At 57.3% G+C, this 19,432-nt stretch overlaps 1 protein-coding gene across 1 annotated transcript; it reads right to left on the bottom strand.

Moving 5' to 3' along the window:
* Window positions 1–11,945: 11,945 nt before the first annotated feature.
* On the bottom strand, window positions 11,946–19,178 carry CRELD2 (cysteine rich with EGF like domains 2). Its single transcript, XM_066254939.1, has 10 exons — window positions 18,904–19,178; window positions 18,617–18,699; window positions 17,975–18,085; window positions 17,466–17,557; window positions 16,569–16,745; window positions 15,291–15,386; window positions 15,081–15,164; window positions 14,051–14,146; window positions 13,389–13,535; window positions 11,946–12,232 (listed from the first exon to the last, which is right to left on the bottom strand). The coding sequence occupies exons 1-10, from the start codon at window positions 19,027–19,029 to the stop codon at window positions 12,183–12,185; spliced, it is 1,062 nt and encodes a 353-aa protein (XP_066111036.1). The 5' UTR covers window positions 19,030–19,178; the 3' UTR covers window positions 11,946–12,182.
* Between the last annotated feature and the right edge of the window lie 254 nt (window positions 19,179–19,432).

Genomic DNA, 19,432 nt, shown 5'->3' with positions numbered 1-19,432 from the left:
TTGGAGCCATGCTTCTCTCACACCCATCCCCCGTCTCTCTGCAAACGCCACATCAAATACACCTGGAATCCAACTGCTGCTCACCCTCCTCGCTATCCATGGCCCTCGTCCTAGGCCAGGAACCTCACAGCAGCCCCCATGCTATACTATGCAGCAGAGGGGGCCCTTAGCCTCAGTCAGATCATGGCCCCTGTGCGCAGAGTTCGCCAGGCTCCCACACCACAGAAGAGAAACCATGCTTTTCCTGGATCAGCCCCATTCACTCTCTGACGTCTCCTACCAATGTTTGGACACCTTGGCCTCCAACACGGCACCCAGTGCCATGTGGGGTCCTGGACTGATCATTCTCTTGTCCCCATCAATGTCCCATGTCCACGGGGTCCCTCCTTCACCCCCACCAGGAACCTCTGGCACCCAGCACTCCCCAGAGACCAAGAGAGACAATAGAGGGTGAGCAGGTGTGGGGCAGAGGTCTCCTGAGGGAAGCCTCAGCTCCTTCAGGCCTACCTGTCTTCTGTGCCCCAGGGCCATCCCTGATGGTGCAGACCCAGGTGTCGGGTCATGAAAACCATTGGTGTTCAGCTGCCCATGAACTTGGGAGGGTCACTCTCCAGGCCTCAGTCTCCCATCTCCCTGGCATGAATCAGCTGAACGCCCTTCTTCTTTTGTTGGTTGAACACAAGAAAACAACAGAAAACCCCAGGACAACTTGGATGGGGATCCAAACACTGGCCCCCACCAGGCCGAGGAAGGTGCCGTACTATGACATGTGGGGCAGGCACCTTAGTTGTTCATTGATTGCTTTCTCATATGTGCCTTGGCTGGGGGCTATAGCAGACTGAGTGACCCCTTGCTCGAGCCAGCGACCTTGGGCTCAAGCTGGTGAGCCTTGTTCAAACCAGATGAGCCCACACTCAAACCGGCGACCTCCGGGTCTCGAACCTGGGTCTTCTGCGTCCCAGTCCAACACTCTATCCACTGTGCCACTGCATGGTCAGGCTGGGGTCATTGATACACAGCAAGAGATTATCCGCCCCATGTCAAAGGTGGAGCCAGCTGTGGGTGTACAAGAAGGAGAGGTCAACTCCAGAGGGTTGGCCTGAGCCCATGGCGTTCAAGGGAGCAGAAGGACAGCAACAGGACTGGCCTTCAAGGAATCTGGCTATGAAGTACCACAGCCACCGGGCAGGGGCTTCATTGAGGCCTGTGGGAGGAGAGATGATGCCACAAATGTGTCTGTGGGGAGGAGAAGCCACCCCCCCCACCCCCCCGTTGAACAATGTCACATCTTCCCCACCCCCAGTAACCCAGCTGGGTGTGGACAGGTAAGGACAGGTGAGGACAGGTGAGCAGAGAGGCGGTAGCTGGATTACATACAGGGTGAAAGGTACCTGCCAGGGACCAGATCCCAGGGCCTGCCCAGCCTCCTGTGTACCTGATTTCCTTTCGCCCTCACTGCCCCCAACACCCTTCCTAGGCAATCTTGTGCCCACCCACACCCACCTTGAAGGACTGAGATCACAGAGGAACTGCCTCTGGCCCATGGGAGTCTCAGAGGCACCAGCAGGTGGAGGCTACTTGGAGTCAGAGAAGCCCTGGGCAGGGAAATATCACCCTGCCACAGTGCTGGCCCAGCTGTGCCCAGTGCCAGGCACCCTATGGCACTTCCCAGCTGCACCATGCAGGGTGACCCACGCAGGGCAGCTTGGGGCCAGTGCCCGAAGCAGGCGTGGAGGGTGAGCCAAGTGAGCCTCTGCTACCTCCCGCAGCAGATGCAGAGGGAGGAGGGAGGCGCAGCTGCTCTTATCCTACACACGGGGACAAGGTGACTGTGCTGATGAATGGTGCCCATGTGTCTGAGTTGGTAGGCTGCATGTGTGTGACTGCACATGTGTGTGTATGTGTGAGCACATACATGTGCACACTTGCCTATACACTGTGACAGATTCAGCTAGTGAGCAGCATGTGAGCCACAGGCTGAACGTTGGCCTAGGTAGCAGTGATATGAGGACCACTGATGCCAAGACCCTACCTGGCCCACAGGCAGGGAGGGGACAGTACATGAGAGTGGGAGGGGGCTTTAGGCTATCTTGGCTCTCCTGCTGATCCCTGCCCCACCCCTCACCCTGTTCCCTTCCCTACACCTGCCTGGCACTGCTCTTCACTGTGCTCCTTGGATCTTGGGTCCAAGGCCAGGTTGTTGTGACCTAACTGAGCCCCCTACCCACAGGTGTACTTCCTGGCTATGATCTGCCCACAGCATGGGGCTGGTCTCTCTGTGTTTTCCCCATGGGACTTCGGCTCCAGAGTAACAGTGTTCAGAGGGCCCGGCCAGGCACGCAGCAGGTGCTTTTGGATGTTTGTCTTTGTGTAACCAGGGGGCCTGTGCAGAAGAGAGCGGCCATTGCAGGACTTAGCATAGACAGCAGCTTTGCCTCAAACCTGGAAGCCTGGGTCTTGTGTTAGAGGGACATATAGACAAGTGGATGGACAGACAGGCAGCTGGTGGCCGGCAGAAGCTTCTGAGAATCCGCGGAAGCTGGGGCAGGCTGCCGGCGGGTGACCCAATGGGTCCTGGAAATCCTCACTTCCTGTTTTTCCAACAAAGGGCCTCTGTCACCCCAGGAAGGCCACTGGCCAGCAGCAGCAGACGCGCCTTTTCCGCCTTTTCCATAAACAGGGTTATTTTCCTTTTCTGTTCTTGGCACAGTAACAGCACTTTCCAAAGCCCCCATGCTGGCCCATGTACCACCAGCCATGAGGTCCTGCAGGGGAGACTATCCTGGGATGAGACCCCCAGAGTAAGCACGCGACACGAATTCATAGGAGGCCAGACCAGCCCTGAGACCAACCCTGGGGACCACTAGAGCCAGAGAGTCAGGGTGGATGGGGGTTATCCTGAGCTGATGCCTCCTTGGGGCTTGACAGGATTCTGTGACCCTCAGGGCCTGACCCAGAGCAGAGAGCCAGGCCTGAGTCCACACAGAGTCTGGGTCTACTGGGAGGGGGAAGGCAGAAGAGGATAGGGACCCCTTTGGGTGGCTCTCCCTCCAGGCTGGCTGGGTGGACTGCCCCTGGGTGCCCAGCCAGATAGATGCTATGTTGTCTGCTGCACAGAATGGGTCTCTGATGTGCCAAAGCCCCCAAGTAGGGCCCAAGTGTGTCCGCATCCCCAGGAAGGGAGGCCAGGCCGGATCCAGCAGAGGAAGAAAACAAGGCCAGAATGCCTGCTCCAGGCCCCTTGGCCTCATGGCCTTGAGGAGCAATCAAACTGGGGATGGAAACAGCTGCCTGCCTTCAAGTCCTGGCGCTGGGAGGACCTGTGAGGGGTGCAAGGCCAGGCTTAGCAGAGGGCAGCTGGGGCAGTGTGTGCAGGCCTCCGTGCCTGGCCGTGGAGCAGAGCAGGAGTGGGCCTGGCGCCTGGGTGTGCATGGCTCTGAGTGGGCCAGTGTGCGGGCGTGTGTGGGTGATTGTGTGTGCCCAGGCAGCAGGCGCCTGCAGGCCTGTGTGAGGGGCTGGGTGCTATTTATAGCAGCTCCGCTGATGACAGGAGCTATTAATAGAGAGGGTGGAGGGTGAATGGACAATAAGCCTCTGGGTGGGGTGGGGGCCATTCTCTCTGCTGGAGACACCCGGGGCTGGTACCCCAGCCCTCACCCAGGTGGCCAGACAAGGGCCACTGTTTTCTGGTCAGCAGCTGAGGCAGGGTCTGGCCTAAGCTGGCGCCCCCCCTCAACTCTCCCAGCCACTCTTCACTTTAAGGCAAGGCTAGGCAAGAGGGACCCAGGATGAAAGAGGGGCCCTGAGGTCAGCCTCCCACCCTAATTCTCAGATGGTAGCACAGGAGAGGTAGGGGAGTGATGAAAAAATGATTATGGGGCCATGGGGGACCTAGAGCCTTCACTCTCAATCCATGTGTCTTTGGTGAGCACCCCATTTCTAGTCTGGGGTCAGAAGTGAACTTGACACAGGATCCTGACAGCCAAGACAACCAGGTGTCCTAGCAGTAAATGGGTACTCAGCTGGGCCTTTGGACTAAATGGGGGATGGATGTGGAGGGGGTGGGCCAACTTCCCCAGGTCCAGGCTAGTGGATCATTCCCTGTTGACTGAGGTTCATTCTCTTGGAGTACCCAGCTGGTGGCACTCAGACCATAAGAGTGCAGGTAAAGTATCAGACACTCCTCCCAGCCTTCACTTCTTTCCTGCTCCCCAGATCCACTAGAAGGGGGTGCTCCCCTCTTTTCCCAAGCTTTGTCAGAGGTCCCGCCAGGTTCCTTTGGGAGGTGTCAAGTGAACCACATAGCAGGGCCACCTCCCTGGGGAGGGGAGGAAGCTCACTGGCTGTGACCTGCTGAGATTGTCCCCATCACGGCTCCCCCCACTACCCAGCCCCTCAGAGGCAGAGCCTAAGGTCCTGGGAAGTGGGCAGGCAGGAAAGAACAGTGAACCTCAGTGCCTAGACAGGCGCTGCCAGGCTGGACTGGCAAGGGCGCACCCCTGGCCAGTCAGTAAGGCGCTGGGACACCTTCATCTAGGCCCAGAGAGTAGGAGGGAAGGATCCTCTACCACACATCAGGCAGGAGTCCTGGACCCCACACCCCTCCAGCCAGCAGGGAGTGAGCCCCAAAAGCCAGGCCTTCCGGGACTGAGACCACACGGTGGGAGCCTGGGGGCGGCCTCCAGTGCTCTCTACCCTTGAATGTGCATCTCATTCCCCAGCTCCTTCCCCGGGATTGATTTTCTTCGGGACACCCGCCTCTACCCAGCAATGATGTCACGAGGTGCGCGAGCAACCCGCCGGCGGCCACCTGTCGCCAAGCGCTTTCCAAGAAGGTCGTGGCCGACCGCGCACGCGCCGCGACAACGTCGGAAACCTGGGGTTTTACCATCGTCATCACCTCGGCGTTACTACAGCTCCCGGAATGGGGGCGGTGGTTCCCAGCCAAACGCGGGGGCGCGAGGCCGCGGGGAGGGGCGCACACCACTAGGGTGGCGCGGGCGGGCGCCAGGGGGTACACGAGCGGCCCCCGGCGCCCTCCAGGACGTGACCCGCGGAACGACAGGACGCCCCTCCCTTCCCGTTCCCCCCGGAGGCCCCCACCCCGCAGGGGAAGCCCGGGCGGCGCTTCCGGCACCTCCCCCTTCCCGGCAGAGGCGCGCCCTCCTTCCAGCCCGCGGGCCGAACCCCTCCCCGCGCGGCCGCCGTAACTGCTCACGCCCGGGCAGGACGGGGACGGCGCCAACCCTCCCTTCCTCGGCGGCGGCGGGCGCGGGCCGGGCAGGGGGCGGCCCAGGGGCGGAGTGCGCGGGCCAGGCGGGGTGGAGAGGGGCCCAGGGTGGGGGCGGGCCTGGGGAAGGGAGTCGGAGTGGCCGCGTGGGGGGGGGGGGCGGGTGGAGAGGCGCCCGAGTCTGCCCCCTCCGCGTCGCGGTGCCCCTGAGGGGCTGAGCTGCCTGGACGCCCCCTCCTCAACATTACTCCGCGGGGCGGCGGGCCACGCTCCCAGATCCCGACCGGGGACACCGAGGCGGGGAGACCCCTAGAAAGCGGGGCAGAGGCGAGCCGGGGCACCCTTCGGTCTGCAGGCCCCGGAGGGCGCTGCCCAGACCCCGATGAGAGCCCATTAGCCTTCGTGACTGAGCGAGGAATCTGGTCAGATACCCTTTACCTCCCTATCCATTCAGCCCCTCAGTGGGTGGGCGCAGAAATACCCTGGCCGTGGATGCTGTTTGGTGTCTGGGAGCACACGGTAGCCAGGCTGGAGCGAGGGTACAGCCAATGCTAGTCACTGAGGCCCAGCCTGGGGGTGTCACCTGGAAACCTCTCTAGCATGAGCCCACTGGATTGGGAGGAGGGGTCTCTGAAAAGGTGAGCACCTTATCCTCCACGCAGCCCCACAAGAGCAAGCTGGGCCCTCGCCCTACACTGGTGTGGAGCCAGCCAGCCTGGCGTCTGGGATGATCCCAGCCACAATGCGGGCTTTGAGGGGCCCCTGGAGCGGGAGGGGGCAGATGGCCTGAATGGCAGCCTGTCCCCAAAGAGGCCCAACGCTGGTTCCACTCAACCACAGTGTGGAGCCTTCTGGCCCCATCACTGTGCACAGGACCTAGAGCCTCTGTGCCCCCCACCCCCTCGCCTGTCCCAGGCTCTAGTACACCCTCCCGGTAGTCCCTGGCATGCTCCCAACCCAGGACACATTTAGTCTGGTTGTGGAGTAAAGATTGGCAGCACAGCCAGGTCATGAACCCCGGTCACCCTCTTGTGGCCATCCTGTCTCAAATGGGGGATTGGATTGCCCACCCACAAGCCAGCCTTCCTCCCTGGTCCTGGCACCCACGGAATCAGCAATGAGCAGGCAGAGCAGAGTGGGGAGTAGGGCAGTGTTGAAGGGGCTGAGAGCAGACCTAGTGAGGGTCGGGAAAGCTGGTGGGGTAGCATGTGTGAACTCTTCAGGATCTGGGCAGTGGGGAATGAGGGGCCAGGAAGGGACTTGCCCACAGAGCCAGTGGGGTGGGGTGGGGTGGGGGAGGCACAGGCTTTAGTTGAGGGCTGCTGTGGAGACAGTCCTGCACCCCCAGGAGCTCTAACACACATTGGTGAGTAGGAGTGGGGTGGTGAGGGAGCAGCCAGCTGTATGGCCAGGCGGGCATGGCTCTCCATGGGGAAGTGAAGAGTGCTGGCAGTGTCGCGTGGGGTGGGAGGTGCACCTGATGCTTCGTGTGAGAGGAGCAGGACATCTCCAGCTGCTGGGACCTCACCTTCAGCCTCTGCAGGGAATCTGGCCCTTCAGTTTGGACATCACTGAAGGGTTACCTGCTTCACGCTCCCAGTGGAGTCAGCTGGGATCCACTGCCCATCTGGGAACCAACTGGACGGGTGGAGCCAGAGCAGCTGTGGTAGAGAAGGCAGAGACAGAGGGCCACTCTGCCCAGTGGACAGTCCAGTCCTCAGAGCTGTCTCTGTGGGGAATGGGAGGGCCCGCACTACCTGAGCAGGGTCTGGGGTTAGAGTACAGGATGATGGTATTGTGGGGACTGCTTTTGTCCCCCGTTGTTCTGGGAAAGGATAAAGGTGCGTGGAGGGGCCAGGAAGATTGGTAATCAGAGGACCAGCTGTCAAGAGGGCAAAAACCCCAGCCTAGAGGATGCTGTGCCCCCACCAGGGCACTGCTGGAGGGAATGAGCACGCAGGGTGTGACTGCTAACCCTGTGTCCTTAGGGCCACGCAGTGGGTCACACCCTCCCTGAAGACAACAGTGCCGTCACACCTCAGGACCGTCTACCTCCCTTCTGGATTAAGTGGAGACATGCCCTGGAGAGACATGCTAGCCCAGGACAGAAGGGACTGTGCTCCCAAAGGGAAGCCTTTTCTGAGGTCACAACACTAGGAGGCCCCTAGAAGCATGGGGACTGGTGAAGAAGACAAGAGTGTCACACGGCCATGGCAGATATGGAGAAGGACTTGGGCTGGTCAAGTGAGGCAGTACGTGTTAGCCCAGAGAATGAGGATGCGCCACAGGGCTGGCCGTCAGGAACATACCGGAGAGGCTCCTGCAGTCCCTGATGATGGGGAAAGGCCATCACAGAACTAACAAGGACAGAAGTGATGCCACTTGGCCATCTGGGGCCAGGTAGACACAGCTCTCAAGAGCAGCAAGGTTGGGGTGGGCCCATGGGCATTAGGCACCCAGGTTGTGAATGGCAGAGCGCGTGTTCCCAGTACAGTAACCAGGGAGATTTCAAGGAATGTGTGACCAGGAGGCCTCAGTGAACAGTTGTGAACTCCTCACCCAGTTTCCAGGCCTGAACCAGCCAGAACCTACCGTCTCAAGCAGGGGCTGGTCCCCAAGAGGCAGAGTGTACACCACCAGACAGGTGTGCACCAAGACCCTGAAACAATATGGCAGGGGAGTACCTGAGCACTCAGAACTGCTGGACAGGGGTTATCAGAGTTACCTGGAGGCACATGGTGTCATTGGGGCTCCCCTGTGAAAGTTCAGGGCTCCCAGGGGCCAGGGAACATGGAACTCCAGCCAGATCTGATCCTTGACCAGTGGTCATTTCCCCAGGTTCAAATAGGCAGAGCAGACATCCTTGAGCGTGGGCATCAATTTCTTGGCCACCATCATGGGCAAGTCCAGGGGAGCCTCTGCAACTGCCCAAACCAAGAGGAAGTCCAAAGCAACGTGACATCTGAGTGGTTAGTGACATGAGAGACCTAAGGATGCGAGGCGGTAGTGCAGTCATGTCCATGTGTTCTGACTACTGCAGGCAGGTAGTGGGTCCAGGATGACAGTGGACACTGCAAAACACATGGTCGCAACCAGACAGTGTCTAGGGCACAGATGGGGGTGCCTTCTTTTCAGCCCCACAGGCAGGAGGACCAGAAACAGTGGACAGCACTTTCAGTTCAGTACCTCTCCAGGCTACGGACCCTTGCGCCCACCTCTACTGACTGCTGACACTTGGGGTCATGTCATGGTGGGGGATGTCCTGGGCCCTGGAGGTTGTTTAGCAGTATCTCTGGCCTCTACTGAACCTGTAGCAGCCACTCACCCAGTCATGACAAATGTCCCCAGACACTGGCCAGTGTCCCCTGGGCTGTCTATTGAAAACGCTGGCTTACAAAACGTTTTCTTCTGTGACATGGGATGGCACCCAATGATACATCGGGCCAAGGGCCCCCTTTACAGCAAAGCCAGGCCAGGGCTGGCCAGTGACCACAGCAACTCACACATCATACTTCCAGAAGTTTCTAGCCTGACCAAGCTTGTAGCTGAAGGCCAGGTGGAGGACCATACCCTTTTGGATAGAAGCCAACTCAGGACCTATTTGTGGTGCTATGTCCCCAAAGCACCACTTCTGAGTCCAGGAACTGTGGGTGGGCGCAAGCAGTCCTGGGGGCCTGGCCTCCAGCTTCCAGACCCTGCAGAGTGGGGGGTGTTTGTAGGGGGAGGTCCTGGCTCTCCCAAGGGATGTGGCAAAGACCTCTGGCCAGAATCCCAGGCCCCTGTAACAGAGCCCAGAGGGTGAGCAGAAACCCCCCTGGAGTGGGGGTCTTTGATCTGATGCTGACCAGCAGGAGTGGGCTGCAGACCCTATAGGGGAACTTATTTGCAGTAGCAACCTGAGTAAATAGTGACAGGTAGGCCTTGGTGGGTGCCGTGCCTCACTGCCCAGTAGCTCCATCTTGGGTGCATCTGAGGTGGGTGAGGGGGAAGGCACAGCTCCTGGCTGACAATGGGTCACTCCAATGCTGTAGGTTTCATGGACCTAGGTAGCAGTTGCCTGGCTGTCCCTTCCACAGTCATGATGCTGGGAATAGGATACTCCTGTCAACACTGGGGGCTGGGCCCAGACTCAGCATGCCCTGTCTCAGGAACTGGGCCCTCGGAACCAGGGAATCACCCCACAGCACTCTCCCTCCCACCTCATTCCTGCAGAGCCCAGGCCCAGGCTGGCAGTTCAGGCAGAGGGGCCACCCACATGGTCCCACAGCGCCACCTGTCAGCTGCACCTATCCCTCTGGCCCTGGAGCACTGAGGATCCACACCATGTGGTCCCCACTGAAATATGCACTATGCCCTGCCCCCAGGCTGGAGGGGAGGCTGCAAGTTCAGCAGGGGTTGGTGCCATAGGCGGGAATTCCCCTTGCATTGCACCCCTCAGTCAGGGCCAGAGCCCCAGTATTCAAGCCCCCAGAACCCATATCCCTGCATTGCAGTCCACAGACCCTCAGCCACCATGGTCCTAGGGGCCCTGCCTGTGCCCTCCTCCCTGACCTGGCAAAGTCCTACTGGGGTCATGGTCACCCTTCTGGCCCCATTGCACCACTGCCTACCCCCTCACCCTCCACCATAGGCTAGGTGATGGACCCTCCCTCATCTGGAAACACCCTTCATATTCAGATGAGAAAACTTAGGCTGGGGTTTCTCTAAGGAGCTGTGTCCCCTGCTAAGTATGAGACACGGCTAACAGAGGAGTGTGACTTGAGGAAGGGGCTAGGGCCATCTTGAGGGAGGACAGCTAAGCAGAGGCCCCAGTGGAGGGAGGGAAGGAGCAAGAGGTGCCAGACCCAGGATGTCCCTGGTGGAAGGGACCGTGGAAGGATCTGAGGTGGAAGCATGCTTGGGAACTGCAGGAATCTGTCGGCCTGATTCTTTCTCTGCCCTGGTTGGGGAGGAGCAGTGAAGGGGCTGGTGAGGCCCAAGGTGGGGGGCCCAGAGCAGAGCCAATGAGAGCTATCCTGGCTTTGTCCCTTCCCAGGCCCCACAGTGCCCATGGAGGTGGTCTAGGTGAGCTGTGGGGCAGTAGGGCAGTAGGGGAGGTGCCTATAGAGGGCCCCAGCCACTGGTGGACCAGTGTGGGGGGCGGAGCTACCTGCAGGGACACAGGTACCCTCTTCACTGCCAGAGCTGGACTGCCCAGCCCTTTAGGACACTGGAGTGGCACTTGTGTGGGGAAAGGGGCACCTATACCCTCAGAACCCAGGTGGGAAGAGTGGCTCCTGGGTGACCCTGTCATGTGTGGAGATAGCGCCCCCTGGTGGCCACATGCACAGTTCTGTGGTCTTCTACAAGGACCTGAAACAGTGTTCCAGCTGGAAGGGTGGTGGGGTGTCAATTGTAGGCCCTGGGCTGCGAGGCCCTGCCTATGGGATGGCTTTGGCACCCCAGACCTGGGCTTGAGTGCCTGCCTTGGCCTGGACCTCCACTGGGAACTGGCCTTGGGCTGTCCTCCCACCTGTCTTAGTTGCTGCACAGGTGTGGCTTCTCTCTCCCCTCCTGGGAGTCACCTGTTTCAACCTTCCTCCTCAAGGAAACCCAAGCCAGGGCCCTACCTTCTGGGTCTTATTGTCCACCCACCTGTCAGCACCTCCCTCAGCACCAGGCTCCATCACACCCACCTGAGACCCTCCTGCTTGCTACCAACTCGGGCTGGCTCTTCTTCCTCCAATGGAGGGGTCCCCAACCACATGGCTCTTTTTCACTCAGGCTCATCGGGGACCCATAGCCCTGATCCCCACTCCTCTCCACACCCACCACCATTACTCATCTGCTGGTGACTTCTCCCACCAATTCCCTGTGCCCTTATGGACTGATACAGCACTGCCCCTCGGCCTGTACCATGGTATCTGTTTCCAAGAGAAGACTATGCTTAATGACTGTGTCCCCAGTGTGGGCTCCCAATAGGCATGAACTGAACAAGAGCCACCCCTGGCCTGTGCTGCATCATCCTAGCCAAGCACACTGGACTCCATGTCTCTCTGGTAACTCAGGGACACTTGGCCTGGGACTAGAAGTTCCTCATGTCCACCACACAGATGGACAGACAAATGGACATGAAGCTGGGACACACAGAGATCAAGAGCCAGGCAGGTACAAGACTGTCTGAGTAGGGCATGGCCAGCCCCTGTGTGGGAGCAGACTGGCCTTCACTCAGGCTGGGCCTGAACCCTGGAGGACCAGAGCAGAGGCCATGGCCTGACCACCACATTGACCTCTCCAAACGCTGGGGGAGGGAATCTGTGGGTCTCCCCCAAAAGCCACAGCCTCTCAATCTACAGCGTGCCCCACATAATTTCTTCATTCCTCACTGAGGAACTGGCCTAGAGTTTACAACTGACGTTTTTCTCTAGCTCAACTCCCAAAGTGGTTGCCTCTACCCGAGGGCCCGTACGTTGTGGGTCCCTCAACAACTCACTCTGGGGGGACCACAGGTTGAGCCCTGAAACCATCCAATTAAGATTTTGTATGAATTTTCAGGTCTGCAGTGGGCACCTGAGGAGGTAGGCACTGGGAACATGGGCACAGGAGCCTCTTGAGACAATAGGGCTATGCCTGCCTCAGTTTCCCCTGCAGAACCTGGCAGTCTAGCATACTCACCACTCCGGGAGGACAGGCGCAAGCTAAACAGGGCAAACTCCATTTTAAAGCATCTGTACTTTTTTGTTCTATACCTACCTTCAGTGGTTAATTTTATTATAAAGAATGGTATCAAAATATACAAATCTGTTTAAGAACCAAAAATGCAGCTGTTTAAAGGGCCAAATGAGCATCCACCATTTTGAAGGCAGCTTCTCCCTCCAACCTGGAGACACGGGGATATGTGCACAGGGCTGCTTCCAGGACGTCAGTACAAATAACTTAAAGGGCAGGTCTGGCTTCCGACTCTGGACGCACCTTACAGATCTTCACGGGAGGGCAGCTGAGCTGGGTTTTCTTCTGTAACTTCTGCAAGAAAACAAACACAGATCATTTGGTAAAGTACCAGTATGGGAGGACCCAATAATGGGGCCATGAGGTCTTCACTGGGCCATGGCAGTGTGTGTGGCACAAACGTTCTGACGTGGACTGCCTACCCACGGCCCCGGGGAACACACAGGCCCCAAGCCCCCCAGGTAGAGATGCACAGGCAGGACATGTGGTCAGAAGGCATTCCAGAGCCACCACACTGCTCTGGGTGTGGAAGACAGTGGTCAGGAACTGGAGAGTTGCCCCCAAAAAGCAGCCTGGATGAGACAAGAGCCTGAGCAAACATGGGAGCTGGGACAGGGAGGGGCCATAGCAGCAAATGAGGGACAGGTGGGCACAGGCCAGGGGTAGCCCTGCCCCTTGCATGTCCTTGGCTCTGCTGACCTAGGGTCTTTGGTTTTGGCTGCTTCATGATCTGCTGCCACATGGACTTGCTTTTCTGTGTCCTGTACAGGGCTTGAGAGCTTCTAGAGTCTGAGTCACACCTTACCCATCCTGGAAAACTCCTAACCAGTGTCTTTCAAAACATTGCTTCTTTCACACTCTCCACATTCTTCTAGAACTTCTATGAGACTGTCATGGGAAGAACTGTGTCCCCAAAAGATGTTGATGTCCAACCCCTGGGATGCAGCTACAAGCCAAGGACTACCAGCCACCAGGAGCTGAGGTGGCAGGAAGGACCCTCTCCTGCAGATTTCAGAGGGGCATGGCCCTGCGGACCCCTGCATCAGACTTCCAGCCTCCAGGACAGCGAGGCAACACATTCTGCTGTGGAGGCCCCAGTCTGTGTGCTGTGTAATGACCACCGAGGAAGTTCTGGTGGAGATAACCCGTGAACCTTCCACTCAGTCCTCTGCACCCCAGCACACCGGTCTTTCTGTGCAGCATCTGGTGACTTCCCCACATTTCAGTGACATCACTTTGCATCACCTCACTTCCCGTCTGTGCAGAGAGCTCTTCCAGGCCTTTGTTCCCCCAGAGAGGTTTCACCTCTTCTTCTAGGAACCCCAGCTGTCACTGCCCAGGGCTGCTTTTTGTGTGAATTTAACTTGGGAGTTCCTGGCGGTGCCCGGGCAAACCCCACCATAGCGGGCAGCTGGCCGGCTACATGGAGACCACCTCCTACACCACTCACCGTCCCCCACTGGCTGAGCCTCCACACAAGCATCTTCAGTCTCCTCGAAGCCTTCAGGACACACACAGACGTAACTCCCGGGGGTGTTGTAGCAGTTCTCGTTCTTTCTCACACATACTTTTTCTGGCAGTGAGCACTCATCTATGTCTGAAACAGAAAGTCCACTTTAATAAATCACCGCACTTGGCAGGCACACCAGAGGTGAGGTTTGCTCACACATGGAAGCACAAAGCTCAGAACATCAACCAGAGAGGAGCAAGGGGAGGATCTAACATGCTGTCCCAGAGATCAGGCAGGGAGCCCGGCAGCCTGCTGCCTTCTCCCCCGTAGATTCCAGCTGGGCCTCGACTGAGGCCGACACCTAGTCCTGGGGCCGTGTCATCCAGAGCTGACAGGAAACGTGAGTGCTCAAGGCTGGACCAGAGCACAAGGGTGCAAGGCTGGCTGTTGGTCACCAGCAGTGTGCGCACCTGGGAGCAGCCGGGGCTGGTCCTGCATCCCCACCCACTGCTTCTGTGTCTCACGAGACCCCCAGGTACTTGAGAAGCAGGGTCTGCAGGAAGAGCTTGAGCCCCATGTTCCATCCCCAACAGCACATGGGTCGTTCACGCTGTGGTCCCTGAGAAAGGTCTTGTCTTAGTCCAGCATGAGAGCATACTGACCTGTACACTGGCTGTTCTCCTTCGTGTAGCCAGGGATGCACTCTTTACACTGTCCTGGGCCCTTCCCCGTGCAGCCCACACAGGTAGAGTCACATTCTAGAAAGAGGAAGAGACCATGACAACAGCAGACCAACGTCCTGGAAGCAGCAGCACAGGGTCTGACACCACAGCATGGTTATGCAGGTGGCCCTGACTCCCAAGAACTGGATGTCCCCTCATCTGTCACAAGGGGTGCTAACAGAGTGCTATGAACACCCCACCTGTCTCCCAGCAAAGGACAGATGACCAGACACATGCCACGTGCCCTGAAAGAGCTGAGGCATGGACGGAGGGCAGGGAGCACAGCTGGCACCATCCTCTGTAAACCTCCTGTGAACTCTGTGCAGGGTACTTTCCTTAAAACACACCCACCTCAAGTTTGGTGATACTGCTCAACTGCCCTGCTAGGAGCTTAGCAATAACAATGGGAAACCCTGCAACATCTCACTCTCAAACACAGCAAGGCACCCCATGTTGTCCCAGACCCCAGGAAAGGCAGTTCTCACATTAGTAGACGTTCAGGGCACCCTGTGGCCCTAAAACCCACCTTTCTAACTGAGCGATTTGGAAACTAATTCAAATTGCAGTGAAGAATGTGAGAACTCTACCAGCAAGAGCATTCAGTTTATAATGGGAAACCCCAACATGATGGATTGCTGAAGAAAACCAGGATGTGATGGCACACTCCAAAATCAGAAATACGGTGTAGAAAAAGGTGACGCACAAGATGGTCACAACCGAGGCACCATGTCCAACAGATGTGACCAGTAGGAAGTCGGGAGAGTGCATCCAACGCATGCAGGCTCTCTCCATGGGATCGATGTGTTTTTCTAGTATCTTCTTTTCGACTTATTCAAGCGTCCTGACTTTTCTCCAGCAAATATCTATGACTCATATTTCTACTTTACATTTTTTAAAGCAGGTGGGCCACACAGAGTGGTGCTGAGAAGCCCCAGGAATGTTTGAGTGAGAGGTGGAGCAGGCCCAGCACCTTCGCAGTGGAAGGAGCCATTGGCATTCTCGCAGTACTGCTGGGTGCTGCATGGAGGCGTCTCTGCCGCACACTCGTCCACATCTGGAACAGAACACACAGCTGTGAGTGGCAGGCCCTGGCCACCTTCAGGACCACAGAGCCGGTCACCTTGGATACAGGGTGGAGGAGGGGGAAGGGGGGAAAGCCAGGCTTGGCCAGCAGCCTCACCCACGCAGGCGCCGTCCTCCTGTGCCCAGCCCACTTCGCATTGGGTGCAGTCTCTGTTGGTCGGGCCTGTGCACATCTTACAGGACTCGTCACAGGCTGGAAGGCAGAGTGGGGCACCCTGTTCTCAGTGTGAACGCAATGCAAAGGTCATTTCAGAAATGATGAATTCACATTCAGCATGGTGAAAATAAAAACCCAAAACTAGGGAAAAAAAACCCAGGAAAGCAAGATTCATTCAATGACAGAGAAACGTACTCACGTGATTCATAATAGCCCACAAGGCTTTCATTGCCCACTAGTGATAAATTCTCAGCTAACAAGGACTGCAAGAGAGCTTTCTATACTGGCTGGTATGGTCCACTCCGCACCAACGTCCCAGCCACACAGACTGACCACACGGGATAGCAAGGGCCGCTGTGGACCAGCCTTTAGCTTCCTGCACATCAGAGGTCAGAGACCAATGAAAAAACACATCAACAAGGCCACCACTCATGATGCTGGCCATGGATTTATAATCCACCCCTGAGCAAGCTGGTCAGAGTGCCACCTTAGGCACATGCCCTGGGCTTATGCATCAGAGGAGGGCACACACCCATACAACCTGAATGGTCACAGCTAAGAGGGTCTGTCTGTGCAAAACTCACGTTGAGAAGGGGAGCCCAGATGATGGCCTTTGAAGACCAGGTAGTGGCCTTTGAAGACCCACCTTACCCAACACCATGACAGTGTGTCCTCTAGAAGGGACCTAGTGCCAGGTCACACCATGTGGTCTCTATGTGTTCCAGTTCTCATCTGTGCCACTCTTCCACCCTGTCTCCTCAGTGATATGGGCTGGGGCTCAGCACCACCTCTGCTCACTCCAAGGCACTAGACCTGAGTGACAGTGGGTACATCAAGCCTCTGCACCGCCCATTACATTCATGGACACTCAGCAGGGGCACTCAAGGGCCACAATCCTGCCGGAGAGCCACAGGGGGAGCAAGCACTGTGCCAGAACACACCAGGTGCCAGGTCATGAGAATAAGACTGCCATGGATGTCACAGAATTGCTGATCCCACAAGATCATTTTCAGGAGGGGGTCAGGAGAACAGTGACACTCTTCTCTGGGGGTTGTTTAGGGACAGGAAGTGCAACTATCACAGTGCATTAATTAGTCTGTCTCTTCTCACATCCCTGAACATCTGGGGTAGATTAATAGGACCCTTGTCCCCACCTCTGCAGGGGGTCTGGGACAGGCTAATTCTGCCACCTCACAGACAAGGAAACTGCCCCAGTACCTGTACACACGCTGTGTGTCTCATTCCTCAGTGAGCTGAAGTAGCCGTCCATGCAGTCAGTGCACAGAGCCCCATGGTACCCCAAGTGGCACTGGCAGGTCCCGTCTCCCTGCCTGCTGCCATCTCCACTGCAATGGCCGTTCCCGCTGCAGGGCCTCTCAGACCCTCCCTGGCATGCTGTGGGAACACAAACCACAATCAGCGTGCACCCAGGGGGCAGCCAAGGCACTTTCTCACACACAAAAAAACACCATTTTACTCACTTGACGCACAATTAGAATAGCTTTTTGGATATTTTGCTAAAATCCAAATCCTCCTAAAATGAGCATGACTATCTGAGGAACATGGGAGCCTGAGAGCTTGGCGAGAGTATCTGAGCAAGTCACCTAAAACATGGGATGAGGATGCTCACACCTGGGGTGTGTGAACTCAATGGGACAGCAAGACTGTCCCTCTATGGCTACATGTCATTGCGAAAAAAGGAAAGGCAAGCAGGAGGCGTCTGTGGCCAGTGAGGGGATCTTACCTTGAAAACTGCCATGTTATCAAGCTGACCACATGACTGACTTTGGTACTGTCCAAGGGCAAGCAGTGGCTTAGCCCTGACTCACTCACTGAGGCTGAATGCAATGTATGCAGCCTCACAGAAGCCCACAGGCCCTGGCCTCTCACAGATAGGTCTTTACTGTGAGCAGAGCTGTGCCAGGGGCCACAGAAGCCTCCTCCCTGCACTCATGGCAGTACCCAGGCAGGTGGGTTAGGAGGAACCCTAAATTAGGCTCAGAGAAGGCAGCACCCCAGACCCTATGGGAGTGGACGGCCCAGGTTCCCTCCTGTGCTCTGTCCATTGTTGAATCACGATGGGGGTAACTCAGGATATCTCTCAGAAGAACATACCAAGGCAGTCTGGCCCATATGTTCCTGGAGAACAGCAAACTTTCAATGTTTTCACACAAAACCATTCAAATAAGTCAGGGTACCTCTTCTTCCTGAGAATTTAACAAGTGTGCATTAAAACTCACACGAGAGATTTCTTCAAAGCAAAACGCAGTTTACTGTAACATGTGCTCCAGGTTTCATGAGACCTGGGGAGGGACAGCCAGATGTGAACACATGCTTCTGGCTAACTTCCTCGTTTTGATTGCTGCACTAAGGTCGTAAAAGATAGTAAGGGGAGAAAGACAGACAACAGTTACATGGAAACTCTTTGTACTGCTTTTGTAACTTTTCTAAACCTGAAACTACACTGCTCACAAAAATAAGGGGATATTTCAAAATGAAGATGAAGCTATAAAATATTTCCTAATTTTTGTGAGCAGTATATTTAAAGGTTATATACTAAAAATAAACTACTTGTGCTAGTTTCGTGAACCCCCGGACACAACCCTGTGGCCGCAGACACTCACAGCCGCAGCCACCAGTCTTCCAGGTGCTCCTCATGCTCCTCTACCATGCGGTTGCACTCGAAGTCGCTGCTCCCACATAGGCCCTCCATGATCTCAAGCAGGCGGACCTCACTGCAACACAAGCCCATCAGCACTTGGAGGTCAGTGTGCACCCCACAGGGATGTCCTGAGTCCCCATCAGGTGCCAGGCTAGAGCTACGGGACCACTTTAATGAAAAAAGCCTTCAACGAACACATCAACTGGGGATGGGGGTTGTCATGCTATGCAGTCTTGAACTTGAGGGGGTGTTGAGAGTCAGGGAGGCTTCTCTATCTGCAGGGTGACAGATGTCAAGCGTGGTGTCTCCAGAGAAAACCTGAAGTTGGTAGGATGCCACAGGCCTGGACAGAGGGGACACCACCATCAGTTTGTGTGGGTGGGACTCCGGCCCAGTCTGCATCTTTGAAAGACCACAGTGTCTGTTGTGCAGACAGTGGGTACACAGACAGGTGAGGAAGCCAAAAGGCCAGTTAGGGGCCAGTGGGTCAGTGCCAGGCCAGAAAACAGGTGACCCAGCTAAAGGGACCCTTTGTTTCTGTCCTCCACGTGGGTGACAATGCACATAGGAACACACAAGTGCTCAGAACAGGGTGGGCACTCACCTGAATTCATACTTGGACAGCGACTTCTCCTCCCAAGCCGTGTTCCCACCGCCGAAGTTCTTCTTTGCCGTGTCCACCATTCCCTGCAAGGAGAGGCTGAGCATGGGGCTCCACGCTTGGCCCGTCCACAGTGGGGGTACCCGGGTCCATCTCTACGATGACCCTGGCCACATGGGGTGATGCCAGGTCCCTGATGCTGTACCCCCGTCCACCGTGGGCTGACCCTGGGCCCATTCCCCGCCCCGCCGTCCCACCTCCGTGTCCTGCGTCCCCAGCTCATGCCCCACCTGGTTGAACTTGTCCACCAGCTCCCGGCAGCGGTTGCAGGGTGTCGTGTTCTTAGTAGCTTCATTGGGCAGCAGCAGCAGCCCCAGCAGCAGCAGCCCCAGCGCGGCCGGGGCCTGTGGGTGCATTGCGGGCTGAGCGGGCAGCGCTGTGAGGACGCGGCCGCGAGGGCACTGGCCGAGGTGGCGCGGGAACAGCGGAACACTCCGGCCTCTGGCCGCCCACCGGCTCAGCGGCGCCGGCAGTTCCCCTGGCTACTTGACGGCACCGGGCAGGCCCCGTCCAGGGCACGCCCCCCGACATTTTTCGCACTGCTATTGGTCGGCGGGATCCTCCCCCGTCCTCATGTGGCCCAATCAGGCATCGCCACGAAAAGTGACCAATAGGAAGGCACCGGGTCACCGCTGGGAACGGATGAGGAGGGGGGCGCGGTGGTCGGATCCCGCCCCTCACTCCCTCCTCTCGCGTGCGGCACCTGCGGCGGCCATCTTTACTTCGGGCAAAAAGGCACCCGCCGTGACGGCAGCTGGG

The sequence above is a fragment of the Saccopteryx bilineata genome, chromosome 1, assembly GCF_036850765.1.
Source record: "Saccopteryx bilineata isolate mSacBil1 chromosome 1, mSacBil1_pri_phased_curated, whole genome shotgun sequence".
Lineage (NCBI taxonomy): Eukaryota > Metazoa > Chordata > Mammalia > Chiroptera > Emballonuridae > Saccopteryx > Saccopteryx bilineata.
The sequence above is the reverse complement of the archived record's forward strand: the minus strand, read 5'-3'. Positions and strand labels throughout refer to the sequence as shown.